Source organism: Choloepus didactylus, chromosome 3 (genome assembly GCF_015220235.1).
Source record: "Choloepus didactylus isolate mChoDid1 chromosome 3, mChoDid1.pri, whole genome shotgun sequence".
NCBI lineage: Eukaryota > Metazoa > Chordata > Mammalia > Pilosa > Megalonychidae > Choloepus > Choloepus didactylus.
In genome coordinates this window covers 141,181,312-141,203,765 of record NC_051309.1, presented here as the reverse complement: position 1 = coordinate 141,203,765, position 22,454 = coordinate 141,181,312, and the positions used below count along the sequence as shown (strand labels likewise).

The 22,454-nt window shown below is 42.4% G+C and overlaps 1 protein-coding gene across 7 annotated transcripts in view; it reads right to left on the bottom strand.

Moving 5' to 3' along the window:
- The window catches only part of JADE1 (jade family PHD finger 1), a 57,243-nt gene that overhangs the window by 20,167 nt on the left and 14,622 nt on the right, over positions 1-22,454 (bottom strand). For 5 of the 7 annotated variants that reach the window (XM_037830646.1, XM_037830651.1, XM_037830648.1 and 2 more), the window contains exons 2-6: positions 19,243-19,320; positions 8,237-8,322; positions 4,882-5,039; positions 3,270-3,457; positions 440-651 (exon numbers count right to left, since the gene is read on the bottom strand). In XM_037830646.1, the coding sequence (XP_037686574.1) occupies positions 440-651; positions 3,270-3,457; positions 4,882-5,039; positions 8,237-8,322; positions 19,243-19,294 (696 nt within the window). In that variant the 5' untranslated portion in view covers positions 19,295-19,320. Of the gene's footprint in view, positions 1-439; positions 652-3,269; positions 3,458-4,881; positions 5,040-8,236; positions 8,323-19,242; positions 19,321-19,748; positions 19,991-20,050; positions 20,575-22,454 lie in introns of those variants that run through there. The other 2 variants (XM_037830650.1, XM_037830649.1) reach the window with 2 other exon arrangements.

Genomic DNA, 22,454 nt, shown 5'->3' with positions numbered 1-22,454 from the left:
CAAGAAAAATGGTCCCTTTCCTATCCTTTACCAGCTCTGTTTATATATTAACACATCTTAGCAAACTAACCATCCTTCCAAGGGATTTTTTTCCCCAGTGTTTTTGATACCTAAATTCAGGTGTTATAGCAGAACAGAAGGGGTTCATATATTCTTTTTAAGTAAGCCTGACTTCTGTGGAAAGGAAAACACAAAGTGAAGGATGAAGACTTCCACAGAGGATCCTAATCTTCAGGTTCTAAAAGCAACAATACTTCAAACACTGTAAGAAACCATTACGGGGAGTGGGGTGGGGGACATAATGTTGTCTATGGGGCACATTTCTTTAATTCACTGAGGCCAGAGGGAAAATGGGCCCAGTTAGGAGGACAATCGCTGGGTCTCTGTCGGCAGGTGGGTGCAGGCCACAGAGCGCTTCTGTGCCACACTGTCCACACACCTGGTGCACGCAGATGTTGCATTTGTCACAAAACACCATCTCATTGCCGTCCTCACCGTCCGGCGACTGGCACACGTCACAGACCACATCTTCGTCATATTCAATCCCCAGTCCCTCTTCGGTCTCTATAGCATGATTCATATTGTCATAGCATCGCTGTTCAAACTCCTCTAGGACCCTTTCCATGGTATATTCATCGAGTTCTGGCATTCCTGAAGGAAAAATACCACACAACCCATTCCTATTTATCCATGTTAATAACTACTATAAATAATATTGATTTGTTTGTATTTATAAATAATTTTACAATTAAATAATATTGTAATTAAATGCATCCTTGAGTGTCCCAAATATTTTCTACTGAATACCAACAGAGACCCATCCAAGGAAAGATCTTTACATTAAAAGGCAGAAACAGTCTTCTATCCAACAGTTCGTTCCTTATGGTTGGACTCTGAAAATGTAGCAGAGTAAACAGAAATGCAAAAGATAAATCTCAAAGCAGTTCAAGGATATTAAATTCATTTACTGTAAAATAAGTCACTACTGTAACTATTATACATAATAACTAACATATAAGTGATTTCAAAACCAGGACCACATACTATGGGTTGGGTATTTGTTTTTTTAAAACATTCCTTTGATGGTGCTTAATACGTGCTCTCAAACCAGAATTCACTCTGAGCACTCAAATGTTGTTAACTGGGTTACTGAATGCATAGTTATTCAGATACATGACAGACAGAAACACAAGGAAATGTCTGAAGCAAAGGAGACAGATCATTGTGAATCAAATAAAACACATTCTTATGCAAGAATGATCAAAAATAAACTTCAAGTGGTTATCCGGGTTATAGTTAGTGGGGGGTATTACAAGACTTTTATTTTCATCTATTTGTGAATATTTTCCAAATTTCCAGTATGAAAATACTTGTGCAGAGAGAAAAACAGGTTACCAGAAATATACTAAAACAAAACATTTAATTGACAACTAATAATGGAAATGTGATTAGAGCCAATAATGAGTTTAGTGCATTATCATGAATTTTGAAACCATCACATTAGCTCAAGTTTTTAAAAACAGAATACCTTAGGGCTAACACCATGATAGGCCCTCAACACACATTCCAAGAAGCCTCCTACCATCTCAAACCCTAAATAATTAGGAGATGGTGTCCGCACAGCTAGGCACTTTCTATTCCAATTCCTTTAATCTGTTTTGAAAAAAGGCTTTGGAAATATAATACTATGCCCTTTAATTAATTTTTTACTGAAAACAAGACCAATAACAGCTAAGATAGGTGTCTTTAAGCATATGTTTAACTTATTAGTTATACAACTGCACAATTTATTCTGCCAAAATAATCAGCAATACCTTTAAATCAGATGAGTTAGCCCAGTACTTATTTTTTAAACCATTCACAAAAGCCCCAAGTGTCTGTGGCTCTATCCTGCAACTTAGCATAGGACACCTAGGGTCAGTCAAGTGCATTAAACTGGTCTTTACAAAGCAGAGCTTTATAACCAAAGAAGTTAAAATACACTATTGAGTTCCAAAACAGCTCTGAAAAGTTAGTTCTGAACAGATTCTATAAAACAGCCTCCTGGCCTGCTAACTTTCTGGCCACTGATACATAAAAGCAAGGACCAGGAGAAAGGAAATCAATGTTCAATCTACCAAGTTCCAGAGCAACCAATCAAGTAGAAAATGACAACATTCTGGTTCAGTCTACACCCCTGTACAGTGCCGTTCCCACTCAACAAGCTAGCAAGCATCAGAACAGGACGACGACAGGCATCTATACATGCCAGGCCCTGTGCATGGTTCTATGGAATCAACTCAAAAAACACAACAGACTTTGCTCTTCAAAGTCTGGAAATCCAGCACCAAACATTTAGTAAAGCATTTATCATGTGCTACGCTGTAAACAAATAGCATATGCCACCAGGTCCCCAACCTGGACCCACAGCACACAATGCTAGTTAATCCTCGTAGTCTTGTGACACTGAGCCCAGGTTTAGCCCAGAATTCCTCCTCACAATACTCAAGGTAACCCTTAGCAATCAGAACTGGCCTGCAGGATGAGACCTATGTGACATCACGGTCTCAACACAGTGAGATGCAAGTAACTGAGAGGCAGAAGCCCTGACTTCTACGTGCACAAAAATGAGTAACTTATAGAAAAGAGATGGTGATGGACTGAACATTCAGCAAGGGTAAGGCTTCAGTGAAGGAAAGCCAGGACAGAGACAAACAGGAAAACGACTTCAGGGTTGGAGAAGGACTTACAGAAAATCATGGAAGAGAAAATGCAAGTGATGGATTTGGAAAATAGCGAGCATGGCAAGAGTGGCATTCATTTTAAGAAATAGCAGGCCATGGCTGAAGAAGGGAATTTAGAATAACACTGTAGATGGTAAAAAAAAACTAGAGCAGGATATTGTATAGACCAGACACTTCCGTGACCTAGGGGAGACATTAAATTTCTTTGGCTTCAGTTTCCTCCAGGTACATGAGAGGGGGGTTAGATGAGAGCAGGAATAGTAAATCTAGGGCACCTGAGCCACTAGGAGCCCTGTGCCCATGCTCCTGGAAAACACCCCTCAGCAATCCCACCACTCTCCTACTGAGCCACATGCAGGCTCTGAATCCATCTCAACACATCTCCACCTCCAGACAAGCTCATCCCTAAAAAGAGACCATGATACCATGACTAACTGAAGCTATGAGGGAGCTGGTATCAGACAATGATGAGCTTTTACTACTCACCCGTATGCCTAAAATACTTCATCATGAGTTAACACAATAATGTAATACATAAACTCTCACCCATCTCCTTAAATTCTTCATTGGTCAGCTCTAGCCACGCAGCATCCATGTCATTGAGGTCATAACGACACACGCTGTCAGCCAGGGTCCGGATATCCACGTAGCCCAATTCTGGAGGCTCAGAGCCCGATGAAACAATGTATTTCTTGGGCCTGATGAACATGAGGGATTTCTCTTCAGACACGACCCTAGTTCACAAGAAAACAAGGCAGCCAGGTTATCTTTTCTGCCACAAAAAAAGAAGTTTGTCAGAAGGCTTTCTCCAACCCTCAAAACCCCAGGTCATCTCACAGAAACCACCACAGGAGGACCCAGGTTAATAAAAACCCAAATATCACTGCCAATTAAACTCTAACTAGTAGTACTCCAAGTCCTCCCAAAGGGAAACTGATGTAAGTGAAAAACACTGCAAGGAGCAAATGTTTCCAAAACTTGGCTTCTCAGGACACCACGGTGCCCTGCCACTATCCATGGCAGCAGTTGCTCTGGCCTGTTGGCAACACCAGAAAACAGTGACCCCTGTTTCAAGGGCTAAAAATTAAATCACTTTCCATTAGTCAGGCCTGCTCATCCCCACTGGAGGGCATTAGGCCCAGACTGCTTGCCAAGCACTGGGTTTTCAAGAGCATCTGAAGAGGCAAGAGCAGCCACACGAGCCACATAAGCAGGGGCTACGCAGAATGCAGGGGGACCAAGGGAAGAAGCCTGTCAACTCCAACCTTAAAAATAAAGAGGGAGAGAGAGAGAAAATCAGGCCTTGGCTGTTACTAAGAAGTCTAAGAATCAGCATCCCAGCCAAGTAAGGGACTTGACCAACAGACACTATGGTCCCAGGACAAGAGCACAAGTTACATGGAGACAGGTGTGTGTTCTCATACTGCTACACACTCTCCCCAAACCTCTCAGCACCTGGAGAAGTGCTTTCTCAAAATCAATGACAGCTCATGACAACATCAAATCACTCCCTCCTTGGAATGAAAGGTCCTCTCTGCTCAGAAGACACTCAAGCCTCTCTCCCTAAGGTGAGCCTCCAGGTCAACATGGGGAGGAAATGAACAAACAAGCTCCAACCTTATTCTGAGCCAAGTCAGCGAGAATCTAACTCGCAGGCACTCTTAAGGGGATGAGCGATTTGTAAGTAAATCCAGAGAAAGTACTTCCTCCAAAAGAGTGAACCACTGCAGGACCCAAGAGGCACCCTTGCTGATTTCCAGCAAGTCCAGACACTTCTCTCTGGTAGAGCCCCCTCCAGGGTGAGTAGGGTCCAGGGGAGGAAGCAAGTGCAGGAAATGAGGAAGCAGCCACGTGGACGTCCACATGTCCCTCCTCCAGCCAGTCACTTCCCAGGAGGTCTTGGAATTGGGCCTCCTTCTAAGAAAGCAGCACCTTCTCAAGATGGCTGTGATGTTAAATTTGGCAGTGCAGGGTCCTCAAATCACCAGCCTTTGGGCTTGAAGTGTGTTTCTACTGTATGTCTATTTCTACATGAGACCACACATTATTTTACTGCTAACTCAAAAACGGCCTCCTCTCAGGCACCATCTATCTGCCCTGGCTGTCACGGAAGAAGGACAAGGGGGTGTGGGCATGTCTCGCCCTGAGGCATCTTTACCTGGCCACAGGCTGAGGGATGGTCCCGGGGCTCACAGGCACCTGGACACCTTTCTCCCACTCCTGCCTCCAAGGGTCTGCCAAGACATAGTACTCATCTGGGTTCAGCTGGTAAGAGTCATGCAACTTCATAGCAGTGATCAGGTCTGTCCTAAACACCTGGAAAGAGAGAAAAGGGGACACTGACATTTGATATTTGCATTCTTATATGGATTGCTGGCAGCCACAGGGTAACCATGGAGCTGCTGTGTAACAAGGTCACTGTATCAACATAAAACAAGCCTGACCTATTACAGAAAAACCCTTAGCCTAGCAAGCCTTTCACCTCACTCAGGCTTGGGTGGCAGCACTGACAGATCCCTGCCCTCTCACTCCCTCATTAACACCACAAGACACAGAAGTGTCTGCTCATCAAGGACAACAAAGAAATCTGGCTGTTCTGCTCTGAAAAATTTCTGAGCTTCTCAGATTTACCAAGACAGCTGCTAAAAACATGAACCTGAGAACCTGTGGAGGGTGATATTTCACACAAGGGTGCTCTTTTGGTAAATGTTTAGAAATAAAACTACTCTAACTATATAACAACTTCAAGCCAACCGCTTCTATAACCACCAGGGCCTTGTCTTCAACATGCTGCTCAGTTCAATGCTCACTCAAAATGCCACACACACACACACACACACACACACACACACACACCACAACACAACCTGGCCTCCCAGGACACCAGGGCTTAAGCAAAGTGTCTGGTGAGGTCAAGCTCCTGGTTGGCTAATGCCAGGCAGAAGCACCGACCTGGAAAAATGTGGGAGACAAGCAACAATAGACTGCCAGAATGCCAAGTCAGAGGACAGGTCTGTAAAGAACATACTGTTCACACACCCTCACCTGGCATAAGTTCTACATGGGAAGCAGTATTTGTGGGTAAAGGCGACGGAAGGGGGGAAAAAAAGCCACTACCCTCTTCTCACCCTGCCAAAAAACAAACAGACCCATAAGGCTCAAGAGCACCACTCTGCCAAGAGAACTACTCAATTCCCCATCACAGGCCAAAAGAAGAAAACCACAGGCAGGGTGCCCTCCCAGCGCCTGCTCCTCGGCTCAGCAGCCTGTGGCATCTGTGGTAAACAAAGCCCAATCAGGCAGGGAGAAACAGCAGGATCACAGCGCCTTCCTGCAGCCGGGGATGCACACCAGCTCCCTCTCCAGCCTTGTCCTCAAGTCTAAGGGCTACATAAGGGAGCGCTGACCTTGGCATTAGCACCGGCCAAAAGTTGTGTTTGGCACAGAGCGAGCCTGCATCTGTAAGCTACACTCTGTGTTTACACAAGTCACAATACTGAAACCTCTCTTCTCAGGACAGGGAGTTCTTTCTTGTGCTGCTAAGCACAGTTCACATTATATGCCTGCTAATAGGTCAATGTTTGTTTTTCCTGGTGGCTTTTCAGGGTGGTGATCACTTTAACAAGCGTCACCATAATGGAGTCTGGAGCAGTGTCTGAATAAAAAGGCCGTTTGTCCAGACTCCCGTTTTTGACACCGACTCTTCTGCAGGATGCCATTCCTCCTTTCTAAAGTTCCAATAATGAACAAGAACCTGGCCTTCCACCTTCCACAAAATCTGAGTAAGATGGGGATCCCTCAAAGCGATGAGCCCCTGGAGCAGGTGCCCAGTGCAGGCAGATGTCACCTTCATCAGCCCTACTCTTCCCCACCCCTAAAAGGAAAGTTCTTTGATACGGAAGTCACAAGTCTAGCAAAAAGCAAATAAGCAAATCTGTCAAAAACATACTCCAACTAAGTCCTACAAGTAAAAAATAAGGAAGTTTGCCAAAGAAGGAAAAGCAAACTGAAGCAAAGAGATCAGGAAAGGCAGCCCATCATTCTTTTACTTAAAGACCCAGATGAGCAACTGACAAAGAATTGAAACATATGCCTCAAGAGGGGGTAAATTCCTGAGTCCCTGGCCGAGTTCAACACAACTGCTTCAAGTATAAAGAAGTCTGAGCTCAGGGCCGAACTCAGAAGTCTTAGAAATAGATCTGGACCAAAGCAGGGGTCCCGGTCGAGGCCAGCGCACTGATCCCTGCTGCTCAGCCTCCTCCTGGCTGCTCGGTGCGGCACAGAAAGGACGGCTCCAGCTATGCTCCCGGACAGGGGTTCTCTTCCCATCAAATAACAGCTTATTTCAGACCCCCTTGTATTCCTGTGCTGAAATAACAGGAGCCCGGTGTCAACATCAGGAAAGTATTCAGGGGGCTGTGCAGACAACACAGGGAATTAAAGAAGAAATTAAAAAAAGGAGCAGCAGAGACACCCCAGTACCACAGGAGAGGGAGGGAGCCCTGAAGGTTCAAAAGGACTAAAATAAATCAAGGTGATAAAAAGCCACCTTCTCATGAACATGTTTAAGTGGTCTTCTATAATTCTAAAGGATGCACACTGCTTCCTCGTGGAGGAAGCTATTCCACAACTAAAAAACTTCTACTCTCCTGGCATCCCCCGCACATCCTGAGAAAAAGAAGTCCTCCAAGGAATGCCTGCCTCGCTTCACCATTATAGGATGAGGCTGTCTATGAAGTCATCCCATTAAGAGACAGCACAAAACCAAAGGGTTTAACAGAAAATTCCTTCCCATAACCTGCTCACTTGAACACTAAATGTCATTTTCTTCACTGATTTAAGTCCTCAGAGCCCAGCAAAGATTTTCAGAGAAAACACATCTCAGGACTGGTAGGGTCCCTTAATCAACCAAGGCCAGCAGAGGTAAATGCACCTGAAAACAATTTTAAACAGATAGAAAAATAAATAAATAAAATATAGCGGAGCAGGGGAAACATTAAGATGAGAAACAAATTGGGAAAGTAGGGAGAAAAGCCCTAGCATAATCCCCAAAACAAAACTCCCAGAATTACACTGGGTTGTTGACAAATAAGCCACAAATGTGTGGCTAAAACTAAGTTGAGGCTGCAGTGACTGGCAGCAAACTTGCTGATCTAATAACCAGAGGACAAGTTGTTGGGAGCCAGCAAAGATGGAACAGAAAAGGAAAAAAGGAATATAATTAATAATAATAGCTAACATTTACTGAGTACTTTTTACGTGCTACCAACTATTCACATGCTTGCACGTATTAACCTATGTATTAGCCCACTTAATCCTCACAAGAGTCCTGAAATAGACACACACCTGTGCAACCCTCATCTTACAGATTTTGAAACTGAGGCACAGAGGTTGAGTAACTTGCCCAAGATTGCACAGACAGGAGTCAATCAAGCAGGTGTGCATGTGTCAATAGATGTACTCACGCAGGCACGTGTATGACATGCACAGCCACACAAGCATTCAGGAAATACCTCTGAAGGCTTTCGATCTTCATGTCTGGAGCACGAACTCCTCCTGTGCTGTGATCTGGAATTCTGGGACCAAGTAGTTGACAGACCTAAAAAGACAAATATCCAAATAAGAACAATTAAAAGCTGCACAGACCACTGGGTGTTCACAGGGTGTTTTGTTTTTCTTTTACCCATTCACCTCAGCAGCGCACCACAGATGACCCGAGATGCCCTGCCCCCATCTCTACTCCTCCCCTCCACCACTGACTTGACACTCATACCCCAAAACAAGCCCAACAAGAGCAGTGGGGCTGCACTGTGCCCAGTGATGCTGCATCCCAGGTACAGCACACAAGAGAGATGGAGCCTTCATCCGTAAGCCTGCACTTTTTAAGTTAAGGGGTTCCAAGTCTCAAAAGGGTAAATACAAATTGAAAAACATTTTACTGACTTTTCAGTAAGCTTTCTAACTGTTAGGATCATTAAGCTAAATCCTAACCTAAGCCCACCCAAAACACAGAAACAAGTTATTACTCCCCAAAGCATGAAAACTTAGTATTCCCTACAGGAGGTGGAACCTCAGACCAATAGTAGAAATTTCTTCAAGTGCTATTGCCAATAACCTTAAAAATTTTCTACTCTACCCTCCCATGAAAAGGCCAGCTGGCTCTTTTCCCTAAAGTGCCCTAATACTCTGCAGTCTGGCCCCTTAGCCACACCAGCCTGCTGCCACTGGACCCTACAAGGAGACCATGCTTCCCAAGGGCCTCCAAATTTGTGCTCTTCCGGACCATAAGACCTCTCTGTAACACCAACTCCATCCTGCTTGAAATGCTCCCTCAGCCTCAGTGACACTTCTATTTTCCTGGAGTTCCCACTCTACGGGTTCCTACTCTCCCGTGTGCCGTGTAAACACTGGGGTTGATCTCAACGCTCTCCTCCCCCCACTCCCTAAGGAGCCCCCATTCATGCTCACTGTCTTACCCAGCACACCCAGAGGACACTGGTCTACATTCCTAGACTAATCTCCCTCCCAAGCTCCAGACCCAGTTTTCACCTTCTCATAAGACACCAACCCTAGGGTGGTTCCCTAGATCTGCAAACTCAGCATTACAAAATCTGAGCTCACATTTTTCCCAAACCTGCTCTTCCTCTTATATTCCTACTTTGACGAATATCACCACCATTTCTACTTAATCAGAAATATGAGTTATCTGAGACTCCCCTCTCTTAGGACATACCCAATCAATGGCCAAGTTGTATTAATTCTACCTCCCAATACTTCAGAATTCTGGCCCCTCTTCTCCACTGCTGCTGCTGCCTCCTGTTATTTTATGGACAACTGCAACGGCCTATTTGTGGGTGCCAATCCTGCTGCTAGAGATCCAAAACTGCCCTCAATCACCTGTAGTATCCGTTTAACTTCCTAATAAACTCCCCTCTGCCTCAAACCAAGACCCTGAAAATCTAACAGTACTGTTTCCCAGAATTAACAAGCACCCTGCCCCCTGCAAAAACAAGTTGAAAGCCTGAGAGAACAGTCATTCTCCCAGCAAAATCACCTGTCACTCAAACAGGAAGCCCTTATCTCTGGATTCCAGGGACAGGCACACAGAATCAAAGCATCCATAAGACCTTGGAGATATTACGACATAGATCCTGCACATAAGCCTATCATCAGATTTGCGATGACCAAGACTAAAGGGGATTCCCAGCCTCCCTCTGATGGGAAAGATATCGTTGCTACCCTTGATCACCAGTTCTGAGGTCCATTACCGGGTCAACTTACTGACTGTTGTACATCAGCCAGAATTAAGATTTCTGACAGGTGGCCTCATTCCTGATACAATTGCGTATCTCAGAAAATATTTTAGAAAATTCTTCCAAAAAAAAAAATAATAAAGCATGTCTCTTTATAGTCCAAACGAACAACAATGTTTCACTCCCACACTGCAAAAAATGTTCTGAGCACTCAGAAAGAAATATCCTGGGTGAGCCCAGCTTGCAGAAGTTCTAAATCTAGTCGTTTCTGGCAAAAGGGAAAACAGAAGCCAACTTAGGAACCTGGAGACGAAGGTGGTTGGGTAGCTCACAATGTCTAGAGGCTTCTCTTTCACCCTCTGATTCTGGAAACCACCTCCAGCCGATACACAGCCCGAGAGAAGGTAAAGACAGGGAAGAGCATATGTCACATCTGGTTGGGACTCCTAGAGGGTTCAGGGAGTGAAAAAGAAGAGAGCAGGGCAGAAAGAGATGGACCATTTACTTTGAATTACTATGGAAAGGGTTAAAGATAAATGATAAGGAGCAAAGTCAGAAACTCAAAAAGAATCATTCCATGGGTATACTTTAAAACTTAACATGGGGGAGGCGGTTCCTTATAGTCAAATATTTTCAGAGTTAAAGCAGAAACAAATTTGCTCTTCCTTGTTTTCTGTGACCCTTTTGCCTCTTCTTAGGGATCTGTCAGGATCCTCCACAGGTCATTTCCAAAGTTCCCAGGAAGCTTGCAGCTTTCCTGGCACAGAATACAACCCAAGTAATGATAATTATTTAGAAACTTTTCCTAGAACTGCCTTTATAATCTTGTAAAACAGTGTCTGCACCATGTTTGCTTTTTTTTTAAACTTTATCGAAAAAATTAGACAAACAAGCAAACAAAAAAAACCACACACTTTTCAAACACAACAAAGCAAAGGATTAAGAAAAACAAATGATGTTTGCTTTTAATAGTAGTATCCAAACATGCTACAAAGTTGGCGGATACAGTATTAACCAAGACACACTGTGGTCCATCCAAGAAGTCGGTTACTCTTCCTTTGATTTACCTAGTGTTGATATTCTTAAGGAGGAAGAGAAACAAAAATGAATTCTATTCATGGGGGAGTTATTGCCTAATGGGTATACCATTTCTGTTTGGGGTGATAAAAGTTTTGGAAATAGTGGTGATGGTTGCATATTGTGAATGTAATTAATACCACTAAATCGTAAACTTAAAATGGCAAATTTTATGTTATATGTATTTTACCACAAAAAAAAAAAAATTTAATGGCACACACTAAATTCACTTTGCAGAAAGGGGAAGACTGGGGAAGAAGTTCAATTTAAATTATGACTGATATAAGGAACAATTTCAGCAGCTTTATTTGTAAAAGCCCTAAAATGGAAACAGCCTGAATTTCCACCAACAGACTGTGAATAATTAAACTAATCATGGTCTATCCATGCAATGGAATACTATCCAACAATAAAAAGCAATGAACTCCCACTGAACCAATCATAGCATAGTCCATTGATTTGATCTGGTTTTTGCAATGCTTACGTGGTGATTTGGAGATGTATGTACCCAGGAAAACATCTTCTTAAACTTAATCCATTCCTGTGGGTGTGAACCCATTTTAAATAGGACTTTTTGATGAGGCTGCTTCAGTTAAGTTGTGTCCCAACTCAATCAGGATGGGTCTTATTCTATTACTGGAGTCCTTTATAAGCAGAATGAAATTCAGACACAGAGAGACAAAGACATTGGAAGCAAGAGGCTGGACATCAGCAGAACCTGGAAGAGAAGGGAGACCAGGAGATGCTGCCATGACAGAGGAGCCAAGGGTAGCTGGCAGCCAGCCCTGAAAGTCAGTCTTCAGGAAAAAAGCTTGGCATTGATGACGCCTTGATTTGGACTTTCTTTTAGACTCAAAACTGTGAGCTAATAAATTCCTATTGTTTAAGGTGATTTAAAAAAAAAAAAAAAAGCAATGAACTACTAATACATACAACATGGATGAATTATTTAACTGTGTTGCGTGAAAGAAGCTAGACACCCCCCCCAAAAAAAGAAAGTGCATACTGTATTGTCCAAATAATATACAAGTCTAGAAAATGCAAACTATCTATAGTGACAGAAAGCAGATCAGTGGTTGACTGGGAAGAGGTGGGAGGGAAGGATCCCAAAGGGACACAAAAAAACTTTGCGAGGTGATGGCCATTACTGTCTTGATTGTGATTTCATGGATGTAAATATGTCAAAACCTATCAAACTGTACATTTTAAATATATGCAGTCAATTATATAATGATGTCAATTATCCCTCCATAAAGCTGTTAAAAAATTACCACAGAAAATAACTGATGACTTTGTATCATCCACTAACAGTAAAGGAAAAGAAAATGTTCTATTTTACTTTACACAGACAGAGATGGTTTGTATAAAGCTTTCAGTATATTGCTGAACCAGGTGGAAATCGGGGATGGGCAACTAGAGAATCAGAGGGGCAATGCTCTTCCTTCCATTTCCAGTAGAGCCATTTGTGCTCATGATCTCTTCCTTCTGATTTACATTCTCCTACCAAAAATTGTTACTCTCTCAGGAGCCACTGATACCAGACACAGAATGATGATTTAGAATATACAGTGCACCTAAGTCAGTGCTGTGCACACAGCAGATTCTAAATAAATATTTTTTGAGAAAGGGAGTGGACAAAAATGTAATGCACAGTCAGTCATGCTCAACGAGAACCATCACTGTAACCCTAGAACTGAAGACAACAGGAACCAAGAATATACTCCTGATTTGCCTATCGAAGGTATGCTTTTGAGCTCAAGGAAAATGAGTTAAAGGAAACTAAAGAAATAATATATTTAAAGAAATAATTGGTGGGGCTACTGTTTCCTGATTAGAATGCAACTACATCTACAGAAACACAACTAAAGACCTTATTACTATACCAGCACTTCTCCCCAGAGCCATGCCCTCTCCAAATACTCCCCAATGGTCCAGAAGCTCTCAGAATATTATCACAATAAAAATAATCCATATCCTTTTAATTAAAATTAAAAGCTATGTTATAGATTCTTGATGATAAGTGTATATCTATATAGCTTTTATCATGTGGCCATGTGATTGCAAAAACCGGGTGACTGACATTCCCTTTACCCAGTATATGGGCAAATGAGTAACAAAATAATGACAAAATATGTATATAAAAAATAAGGGGGGATAAGGGGTATGGGATGGTTTGGGTGTTTTTTATTTTTATTTTTTTCTTTATTTTGGAATAATAAAATGTTCTCAATTTGTGGCAATGAATGCACAAGTATATGATGATACTGTGAGCCACTGATTGTACACTTTAGATGGATTATATGGTATGTGAGTACATCTCAATAAAAACGCATTAAAAACTTTTAAAAAGTTATGTTATAAAGCATTTTTGGAAAGCAATGTGGGAAGAAAATCCAAATCAAAAAAGGACTAGAAAATAGTGATTTATGTTATAGCAGAACACCAGCTGCTTGTCATTTTAAAAACTGTGTGCTAAAATTATGCTTGGTAGGTGCTGCATTTTGTTTTTGTTTTCAGAGTGCTAGGAATTTAATGACAAACTAAGGATATGACAAGTAAAACTGTTTTATTTTTGTTTCTGCTTTTCAGGTGAGGAGTTGGGAACTCCAAAAATTTGGTATCAATGTCTAAAATTATATGTGACCCACACACAAGTAAAATTATTACCTCGAGTTTTAAGTCCACTCAAGAGACACATTTGACTTAAAAAAATTCTTGACATGTATACTGTTTGAGTAAGAACAATCTTTATTAAATACTGAAAAAAGGAAAAAATGGTGGTTTTTGTTTTTTTGTTTTGTTTCATTTATTTGTTTTGCTATCTTCTACGCCCCTCATTAAAATAGAACTTTTTGGAGTAATGCAAATACATGAAAGGCTCATACACTGCAGCATTATGAGCATTTTCAAGCAAATGGGACACTGCTCATGCATAACATTCTGTACTCTGCTTTCTGGTCTCGTAATAACATAGACACTAGAATGTGCTCCTTTAAAATATTAAAAATAGCCAAGCTGCCTTTGCCCTACATTTAAAAGAAGGAAAAACCTCAAGAGTAAACCTAATACATATTGCATAAACCTCCCATATTTGATAGTTCCTGTGTGTTATATATCTCAGGTTGCACAGCACGAGAGGTTCAAAAATGAGAATGAATGGTGGTCTCAGTGTTCACACCACCACAAAATTCAAACTACCCAAGAATCTGACCACTGACCAAACAGCAAAACTCCTCAGTTCTCCGACACAGCCCCAGGACACTAAATAATATGCTGGTATGGTATTTTTAGGAGTGTTAAACTAGCTTGACAAGGAAGTCTCTAGTCCAGCAAGCAGGTGTCACAGCAGTGGTGCCCAGACATGCACTCAGGCAACCACAAATTCCGTAAAGGATAAGGCCATTCCTCTGCAAGGAAAGCAGAGCCATATAAATTTCTATCTAGAAGTTCGCAAATTTAATCTAGTTACCGCTGCTTTATAAGTTATTACTTTCCCTCTCTCCTTCCCAATAACGGAATGATAGAAGGCAAGTCTCTAACACAACCACATCTTATCAGGGGCTGACCCTTATATCCCAGCCCCATGGCCCAACTCACTTCCAAAAATGTTTAACAAAGGCAAAGAACATACATTCAAAGAAATGGCCCAGAAATGTTTCAACCTTAAACACACTTGGGCCTTCAACCAATTAACACGCAAATGCTTCATAGTCAACCACCACTCCTGCTGAGTTCCAAGTCCAAGGGCCACAGAAGAGAAGATTAATCCATTGACTAGATCATTTTGCGCTAGCTGTTTGCAAGTCCAAGAAGATGCTCTGCAGCCAATGTCAACACAAAGCCACAAGACAGGTTTGAAAACAGGCAAAGTCATCTCCATGTGCCTTGAGGAGATGTGGGTACAATACGCACTCTGCAGTACTTGAACCAAAACTCCAGTATTTCAAGAATTCCTCCACAACTCCTTGGTGTGATAAGATGTAATTGATGGGGGAAAAGGAGCAAATTAGAGGCCCAAGTCAAACAAGAATAGAACTGGAGGCAAAAGAGAACCCACCAAAAACTTGTGTGAAGGTGACAGCACAGAGTACATTAAAAAAAAAAAAAGTTATCAAAAAATGTAAAGGAATTAATTGCAGTGAGATATAAAAGGGTCCAAAGCAGAAAGTATGTCTCACCAACAAACATTTTTGTCTGTCTTCCTTGTTTGCCTGTTAAGGCCAGAGAGAGCCCAGAAAAACAAAAAGTCCTCACATAATCCCCAAATATCATGTTTGCCACTCATTAACCTGTACAGCGGAGTGGCAAAATTTGTAGGTTTGAATTTCACTTTTCTGGCCATTTTTATCACAACTAGTGGAGCAGAGCCCAGCTCTGATAACTGGGGAAGACAGATGTGTTTCCAGGTGTGGAGACCACGACAGGGAAGGCCCCAGATACCATACTCCAGACTTCTTCCCACTAGGAGGGCAATGCAGCCCTGTAATTTAAGAAATTAAACAAGAAAAGGAAGCCTTACTTCACAACTTTAGGAAAAACTTCAAAGTAACAGCACACTTCGATCATTCCTCATAGAAAATAAAGGAACCAGTTTCCCTCTGGATCTTTGAGAGGCATCACATTTTAAAACAACCCAAATGAACAAAAACACCATTCACAACTCATTCCCTCTACTTCTGCAACTTATCCTAGCCAAAGACCGCATGTTTTGAAAACAATCTGCAAACTGAACAGTATTCAGTAAGTACTATTTAATTCTCAGCCTTATTTTTATAGGAAAAAAATATAAGGTTGCTAATCAGAGCTAGTAATTGGCCTGAGATAACCAATAATGTATAATTCCTGCCAAAAGCAGGGACACAATGTTTTAATTAGCCTCTGCAGATTTACTGAGGATAAAATGCAACCTCCTTTAAGTGCTGGAAATACTAAAAATGGCTAGTGGACCCCATTCCTGTATTTGCTGAAACCCTTAAGGACAGAGGATCCTGGGCTGAGAACAGGACATTAAGGGCTTGTTTCCCTGGGCCACACCCTGGCACAATGTGTAACTTCAGAGATTGAGTGGGCCACCCAATCACAGGAGCCTAGCAATCACACACGCAACCTGCAAGCACCTCCGAGCCATGCCATCCAACTGCAGGGCCCGCCCTCCAGGGCAACTGGAGAATGACTTCAACAACTACTGCAGCTTGATGCGGGCTTGCACCTGGCACAGAATATGCTCCTTTATCCCCTACTGTAAATACCACACTGGTATTCCCCAGGACCAGGCCAGAAAACAAAGCAAAGGGCTCCAGACCAGGAGGCCAGCCCAGCTCAGCATGGCTGCGGCTGGTGCTGTAGACCCATGTTGACGTCTGCAGCCGCCTCTCCTCCACTTGGACATGCTCTACATTGGGCTGGGAGCTGCTGCCAAAATTCTGTCAGGGCTGCAGGCTGGTGAGTGGCCACTGCACAGACCCACTCCTTCTTACAAGCAGAGATTTCCAAATGTTCAGACCTGGCATGAGGGAGGGCAGGGTGTGATGAGCTTCCCAAGCTTGGAAGGCTCACTTCTGTGGATATGACTGGAGGGGCAGAAGGCACCCCCCAACATACCTCCAAAGCCACTGTGGGCCTATATAAAAGGACTGGCTCCCACTGAAATAGGCGGGCTGGTGGCAGAAGCCTACACTGTGAACCAGCTGTCCTCAGAGAGGGTAGAAACGGGTGTGTTCTGTGGTGTGGAGATGTGTGTATTTTTATAAGGCCCAGCATTCCAAGGGTTTTTAATGAGAGCTGTTTATTTACCACTCTCATCACCCAGCATAATTACCAAATCATTAAGCCTATACCAACAGAGTACAGCCATAAAGGATCAACATATGCTTTATACTGAACTAACTGTGACAAAGGACAGCCTACCATCTACCAGCAACCATCATCCTACTCCCCTCCCACCACCATCAGATTTCCACATCCAGCCTAGGAGCTTCGCAGTCTGTCTAGGTTAACCTTCCTGTATCCCATAAAGATTTGCCTTAACCCCTCTGCCCCCACAATGTCCTCAGGGAGGCCAGCACAGACATGAAAATAATAGAAAGAGGAAGAAAACGCCCCATCACAGAGACAGAAGGTAGCAGATGAAGTGACTTTTGGGTGACTTTGGGTGCTTTCTACCTCCCTTTCTAACCAGCGTTCTGGGTGGAAATACTTTTTTAAGGATTTGGTCTTCTGGGGCCTTTGGGGGTACTAGGACCCTCTGGCCAAATCAGAAAGTCTAGACTAGGCCAGGGTCCAGAACTACCATCCAATACCATAGCCACTATCCACATGCAGCTGTTTCAGTTAAAATTAAATGAAAAATCCAGGTCCTCAGTCACACTAGCAGATACAGAATATTTCCATCCTATTGGACAGCACTAGCAGGTCCAGAAAGAGAAGGGGGGAATGACTGCTCTGTAGCCTACTCTAACCCAGCTCTCCCAAGGAGAAGTGAGGCACAAATAAGAGCAAAAAGAGTAAGCATAAACCTGTTGTTCCACACCAATAAATAAAGAAATAAATAAATAAATAAAATAAAATAAAATAAAACAAAATAAAACAAAATAAAATAAAACAAAACAAAACAGTAGATCTCAGCCCTTTATGGAGTATCATTAGTATGCAGAAGAAATTCATGAAACCTTCTTCTAATTAAAACACAAGATTTTTTTTTTTTTAATTGCTCCAGGACAAAATAAAGCAAGCAGCAAGCATGTATTGAGTAGTTACAAATCATCAGGACACTTTGATAGGCACCACAACAGGGCAAAAAAGAAATGCCCCTACTCCTGGAGTCTCTCCTTCCCTCTCCCAGTTCACACCCAACATCGGTGGCTCCCACTGCCTGCCCAAATGTCCTGAACCCTTGGCTCCTCATTCTAAGACCTTCAAGATCTGGTCCCAGCTTACCCTTGCACATACCCCAACACCTAAACCATCCCCTCACCACCCATTTTATTTCCCACTGCTTCATGTCTGCCCTAAAGTTCCAACTGAAATGCCATTGTGAGTTCTTCTGTGCTTCATGTTTCTGGTCCCCTCCCACATTTCCCATGTCTGTCAGTGTGCCCACCCGCCCTTCGCCGCCCTACCCAGCCCCACCCACAATAGCAGCAAAACCTTGCTTTCTAATTGGCAGCTTTTAATCTGCTGAAAACTTAAGAGACCAGAAAACTAAAAACAACCCTGTTCACCTAAAAACTAGTCATCCTTCAGAACCAGCTCAATTTTCATCTCCTCAGTAGGTCTCTCCCTGGCCCTCCCCTCCTCTGAATGAGTACCTGCATATGTATAATCATCACAGAGCATCAAAAAGACATCTCTATTACTACCCTGACAACTTTATACCAGAGCTACTACTTTTTCTGTATGTCTAAGACTGATTTGAAAGTAGGCCCAATTCTTTTTCCATCACACAGTCCAGCAAGCACTCATTCAGAGTCTCTTGAGTTTACTTCGTGATGTAAAACATAGCTCGTGGGCTGAAGTTCAGGCACTGTGCTAGGTACAAAATTTCCTTCTGGTGTCTGGGAGGGGAGACCCTTCTCTGAGTAGTCTGTGAGCTTCTCAATCCACAGATGCTGTGACATTTATTTTGACTGCCTAGAAGCCAACTAACTTCTGGTTCTCAGCTGCACTGTGAAACTATGAGGTTGCCAGAGAGCTAAGATGCTCTCAGCTGAGTGGTAGCTTTAAACATAGTCAAGTCAAAATCAAATGAAGAGCACAGGCTTGCAACCTATTAAAAACCTCTACCTTCTATTTTCACACCACACAAGGCAGTCCTCTCTAACTCCTTCTATCTAGTTGAACTATTTAATAATTAACTGGTTTTCAGTTCCCTTTTCATAAGTAACAAATATGGAGTACCCTAAATGATGTTTAGGAAAATCAGACACACCAGTGACTCTGGGAACTGGATTATTCATCCTTGGAAAAAAAACAGGAACCCTTGGGCGTGACTGCCTGCAATCCACCTTACCAGAAAGGTTTGGTTACAGACCTGCAGTATCACACTCAGATGTGTTTCTCCCGGCTTTGGCTTTCTCTGACCTGCCTGCTATGCAAAGGGCCTCAGCTATTTAGAGCATTACATTAAAAAATCATGTTTTTACACTGACCCAAACCCCAGCAGACTCCAAGCACAACAAAGCAGGACTTACTGCCATTGTCGTCAGAATCCTCACTGCTGCTAGGAAGGCGACCTCGTTTCATGATCTCCCCAGGAAACAGCAGGCAGCCTGCAAAGCAATGAGACAGCACTTAACCCAAGATGATAATACACAATCATCAAGTTGTGCTTCAGATGGCAGCCCAAGATTTACAGCATACAAAAGCAAACTAACGGCTTTAAGTAGCATTTGAATTGTAAACACTAAAAAGACCCAAGATACATAATTAGGTACAATCATTAACAGACAGGTCAAAATAAAAGAGAGGGAGAGAGAAGGCAGTCCCGTATCAGTAGGTCTTCCAGAGGTGCCAGGTTTCTCTCTATATTCCTATGACATTATTACTACTTCTCCAGGAGTCTTTAGCTGACTGGCAGCAACCGCTGCAGAAAAAAATCCACAGCACTGAGCACTGTACTCCCTCACTACAGCCAGATTCATATTTTATGGGTATATGTATGGAGTGAGGAAGGAGGGTGGAGATAAGGGTTGTGTACCTGAGAGTGTGAATATCTACACTGCTCTCGGCATGATGATGCTTCTTGGGCAAATTTTCCTAAAATAATCCTAAAAGCAGAATAACCTAGAATTCTAGGAACAAAACACACAGGGCAATGGTAACACAAATGTCTCCTCCAGCCAGCTCCAACCCCTCAGCTATCCACAGATGGAATGTGACTTCATTTAGAATCCAAAATCCTAGGACAGGAAGGGACCGCAGATATACAATTCTGATCCAGAGCCCTCCCCTTTTACTCATTAGGAAACTGAAGCCAAAAAAGGTGAAGCAGCAACTTGCCCAAGGAAACTGTGGGTGGGAGCTTCTAATTCTAAATCCAATGCTGCTTCCACACTTCACCGTGCCTCCTTTCAAATCAGGTAGAGCCAAATCCAGTCAAACTAAGAAATCAGCTGGTCCACTATGCCAACTCCATCCAGGTAACTGGTGGTAACAAGCCTCCACACCCACGAAGTAAGAGCAGGACCACATTTAGGAAAGAGGGCAGTGGACTGAGGGGCAATGGCCAGTGAACTAATAATGATCCCATGTTTATTCTCACAGGGCAGCTCTCTACATACATCCAAAACCTTTTCTAAACTAAAATTACTGATCGCCTTGACACATTCAGGGCCTGCTCTTACTGCCAAACAATGATTCTCAATGAAGATTCAGAAAAGTATGGGAGCCCATCACTTATCCAACCATCCCCTCAGAAAAGAACATCCTAGCCTCCCCCCCCCCCACTGAGAATCACACCACACATAATGTGGTGTTTCCAATGGCAGTGCAGCACAAAAGGAACAGGAATAGTGTATAGAACCACTGTGCTAGAACAAGATTGTAAATAAAAAAACCAAAGTTCCAAATTAAACAGACATGTAAAACAACAATCAAAAATAAACAAAAATTTAGTGCTTAAACTGTACAGTTTCTATTTGGGATGATGGAAAAGTTTTGGTAATGAATGGTAGTGATGGTAGCACTTCACATTGTGAAAGTAATTAAAAGCACTGATTTATTTGAACATGTTTAAAAGGGGAAATTTTAGGTTGTATATAGGTTACTAGAATAAAAATTTTTAAAAAAATCCATGGGACAGTACAACACAGTGAACCCTAAGGTAAGCCATGAACTATAGTCAATAGTACAATTATAAAAATGTACTTTCATCAGATGTAACAAATGTACTACACTAAGGCAAGGTGTTAATAATACGGTGGCATAGGGGAACCCTACATTTTATGCCAGATTTTTCTGTAAACACAACTTCTCTAATAAGAGATAAACAAAATGCATTGTACAATGCAGTCCATTCCCACTTACGAAACACACCTATATGATTCATTGAAATATTCAGGTCCCTAGTCTATAATTCTGATATTTTAAATTTACTTTCAAAGAAACTCACCCAGTGTGGGTGTAAAAAGTTTGTAGGTATTTGTTTTCCAATGGTTCTTCAAAAACCATTACAGGAATTTACTAAGAGGAAGCCTGGACTTGAGTCCTTAACTGAGTCATAAGCTATTTAAGGACGGGGGTGGGGGGGCTAGGGTTAAGATACTGTGGACAGCATCGCAATCCTAAAAGGCAACCCTGCTCCCTTTCAGCGGAGCCCCATTAACCCATAACTCTAACACCCAGCAGCCCACAAATTAGCCTGAGCCAGGCCCATTTCAGCCAAAGCCTCCATGACTGACAAACACTGTGGCCCACTCCTCACTTGAAATGACTGTTTCCTAGCTTATGGTGGTGCAGGAAAAACATCAAATGCTGACACCTAAATTCTCCTCCAACCTTCTAGAGAGGGCACTGTTCCCCTCTGGACCCATCAGGAGGTACAAGGAGAAAAGAGAAAAGGTTAAAGCAAAAGACTATTCATTCCTAATACAAGCTTCAGCCTTATGCTATAAACAAGGTTAAAAAAAAAAAAAAAGAATAGAAAGTGCCACCAAAAGAGGAATTCCTTAAAAGTAACAGTGTGATGCAACCCAGCAAGGAGAATGCAGTTTGCCACCTCATGAACGGGTGTGAGAACTATGGGGAATAAAAGGCTGAGAAAGCCCATAAAACAGTTTCCGACTAGAAACAATGAAACAAATGCTTATTACATCTTCAATGATTCAGACAACTTAAAGTGCCTAAACAGAATAACTTGGAAAACTTAGATCTTTTTGAGTCAAAATGCCTTCCTCCCAGCTCTCAAACACAACTCCCAGGGAAACCACTTCAACAATCACTGAATGAAAAATGCAAGCTTTGGCCAAAATAGAATGAAGTTCCCAAATACATATATATACGCTCTCAAAAAAATTTTCTCAAGTAAAAGAAAAGTAAAAAGTATCTTCCTTCTAATGAATTCCATTTTCCACCACCCTGAAAGATCTTGAGTAACGAAGGCTAAGAATACCATACTTTACTTTTCTAGGGAGCCTGGCACAGTAACGGGGGGTTAGTGCACGGCAGCATTTCCTCCTCTGTGGCTCTAATGTACTTAAACCTTGACTTCAGGCTGATTTATCTCACCCAGGGTTACTTACTGTATCAAGAAATCAAAGTACATGTTACTATCTTTAAGATACACAATACAGTGGTTATATACTGCAAACATCTGTCCACTACAAGCCAGCAAGCCAAGCAGAAAGCTCTCTGACTCCTTTCCCGACTCCTTCAGGGCAATAGCTGATTATTATCTAAATGGTGG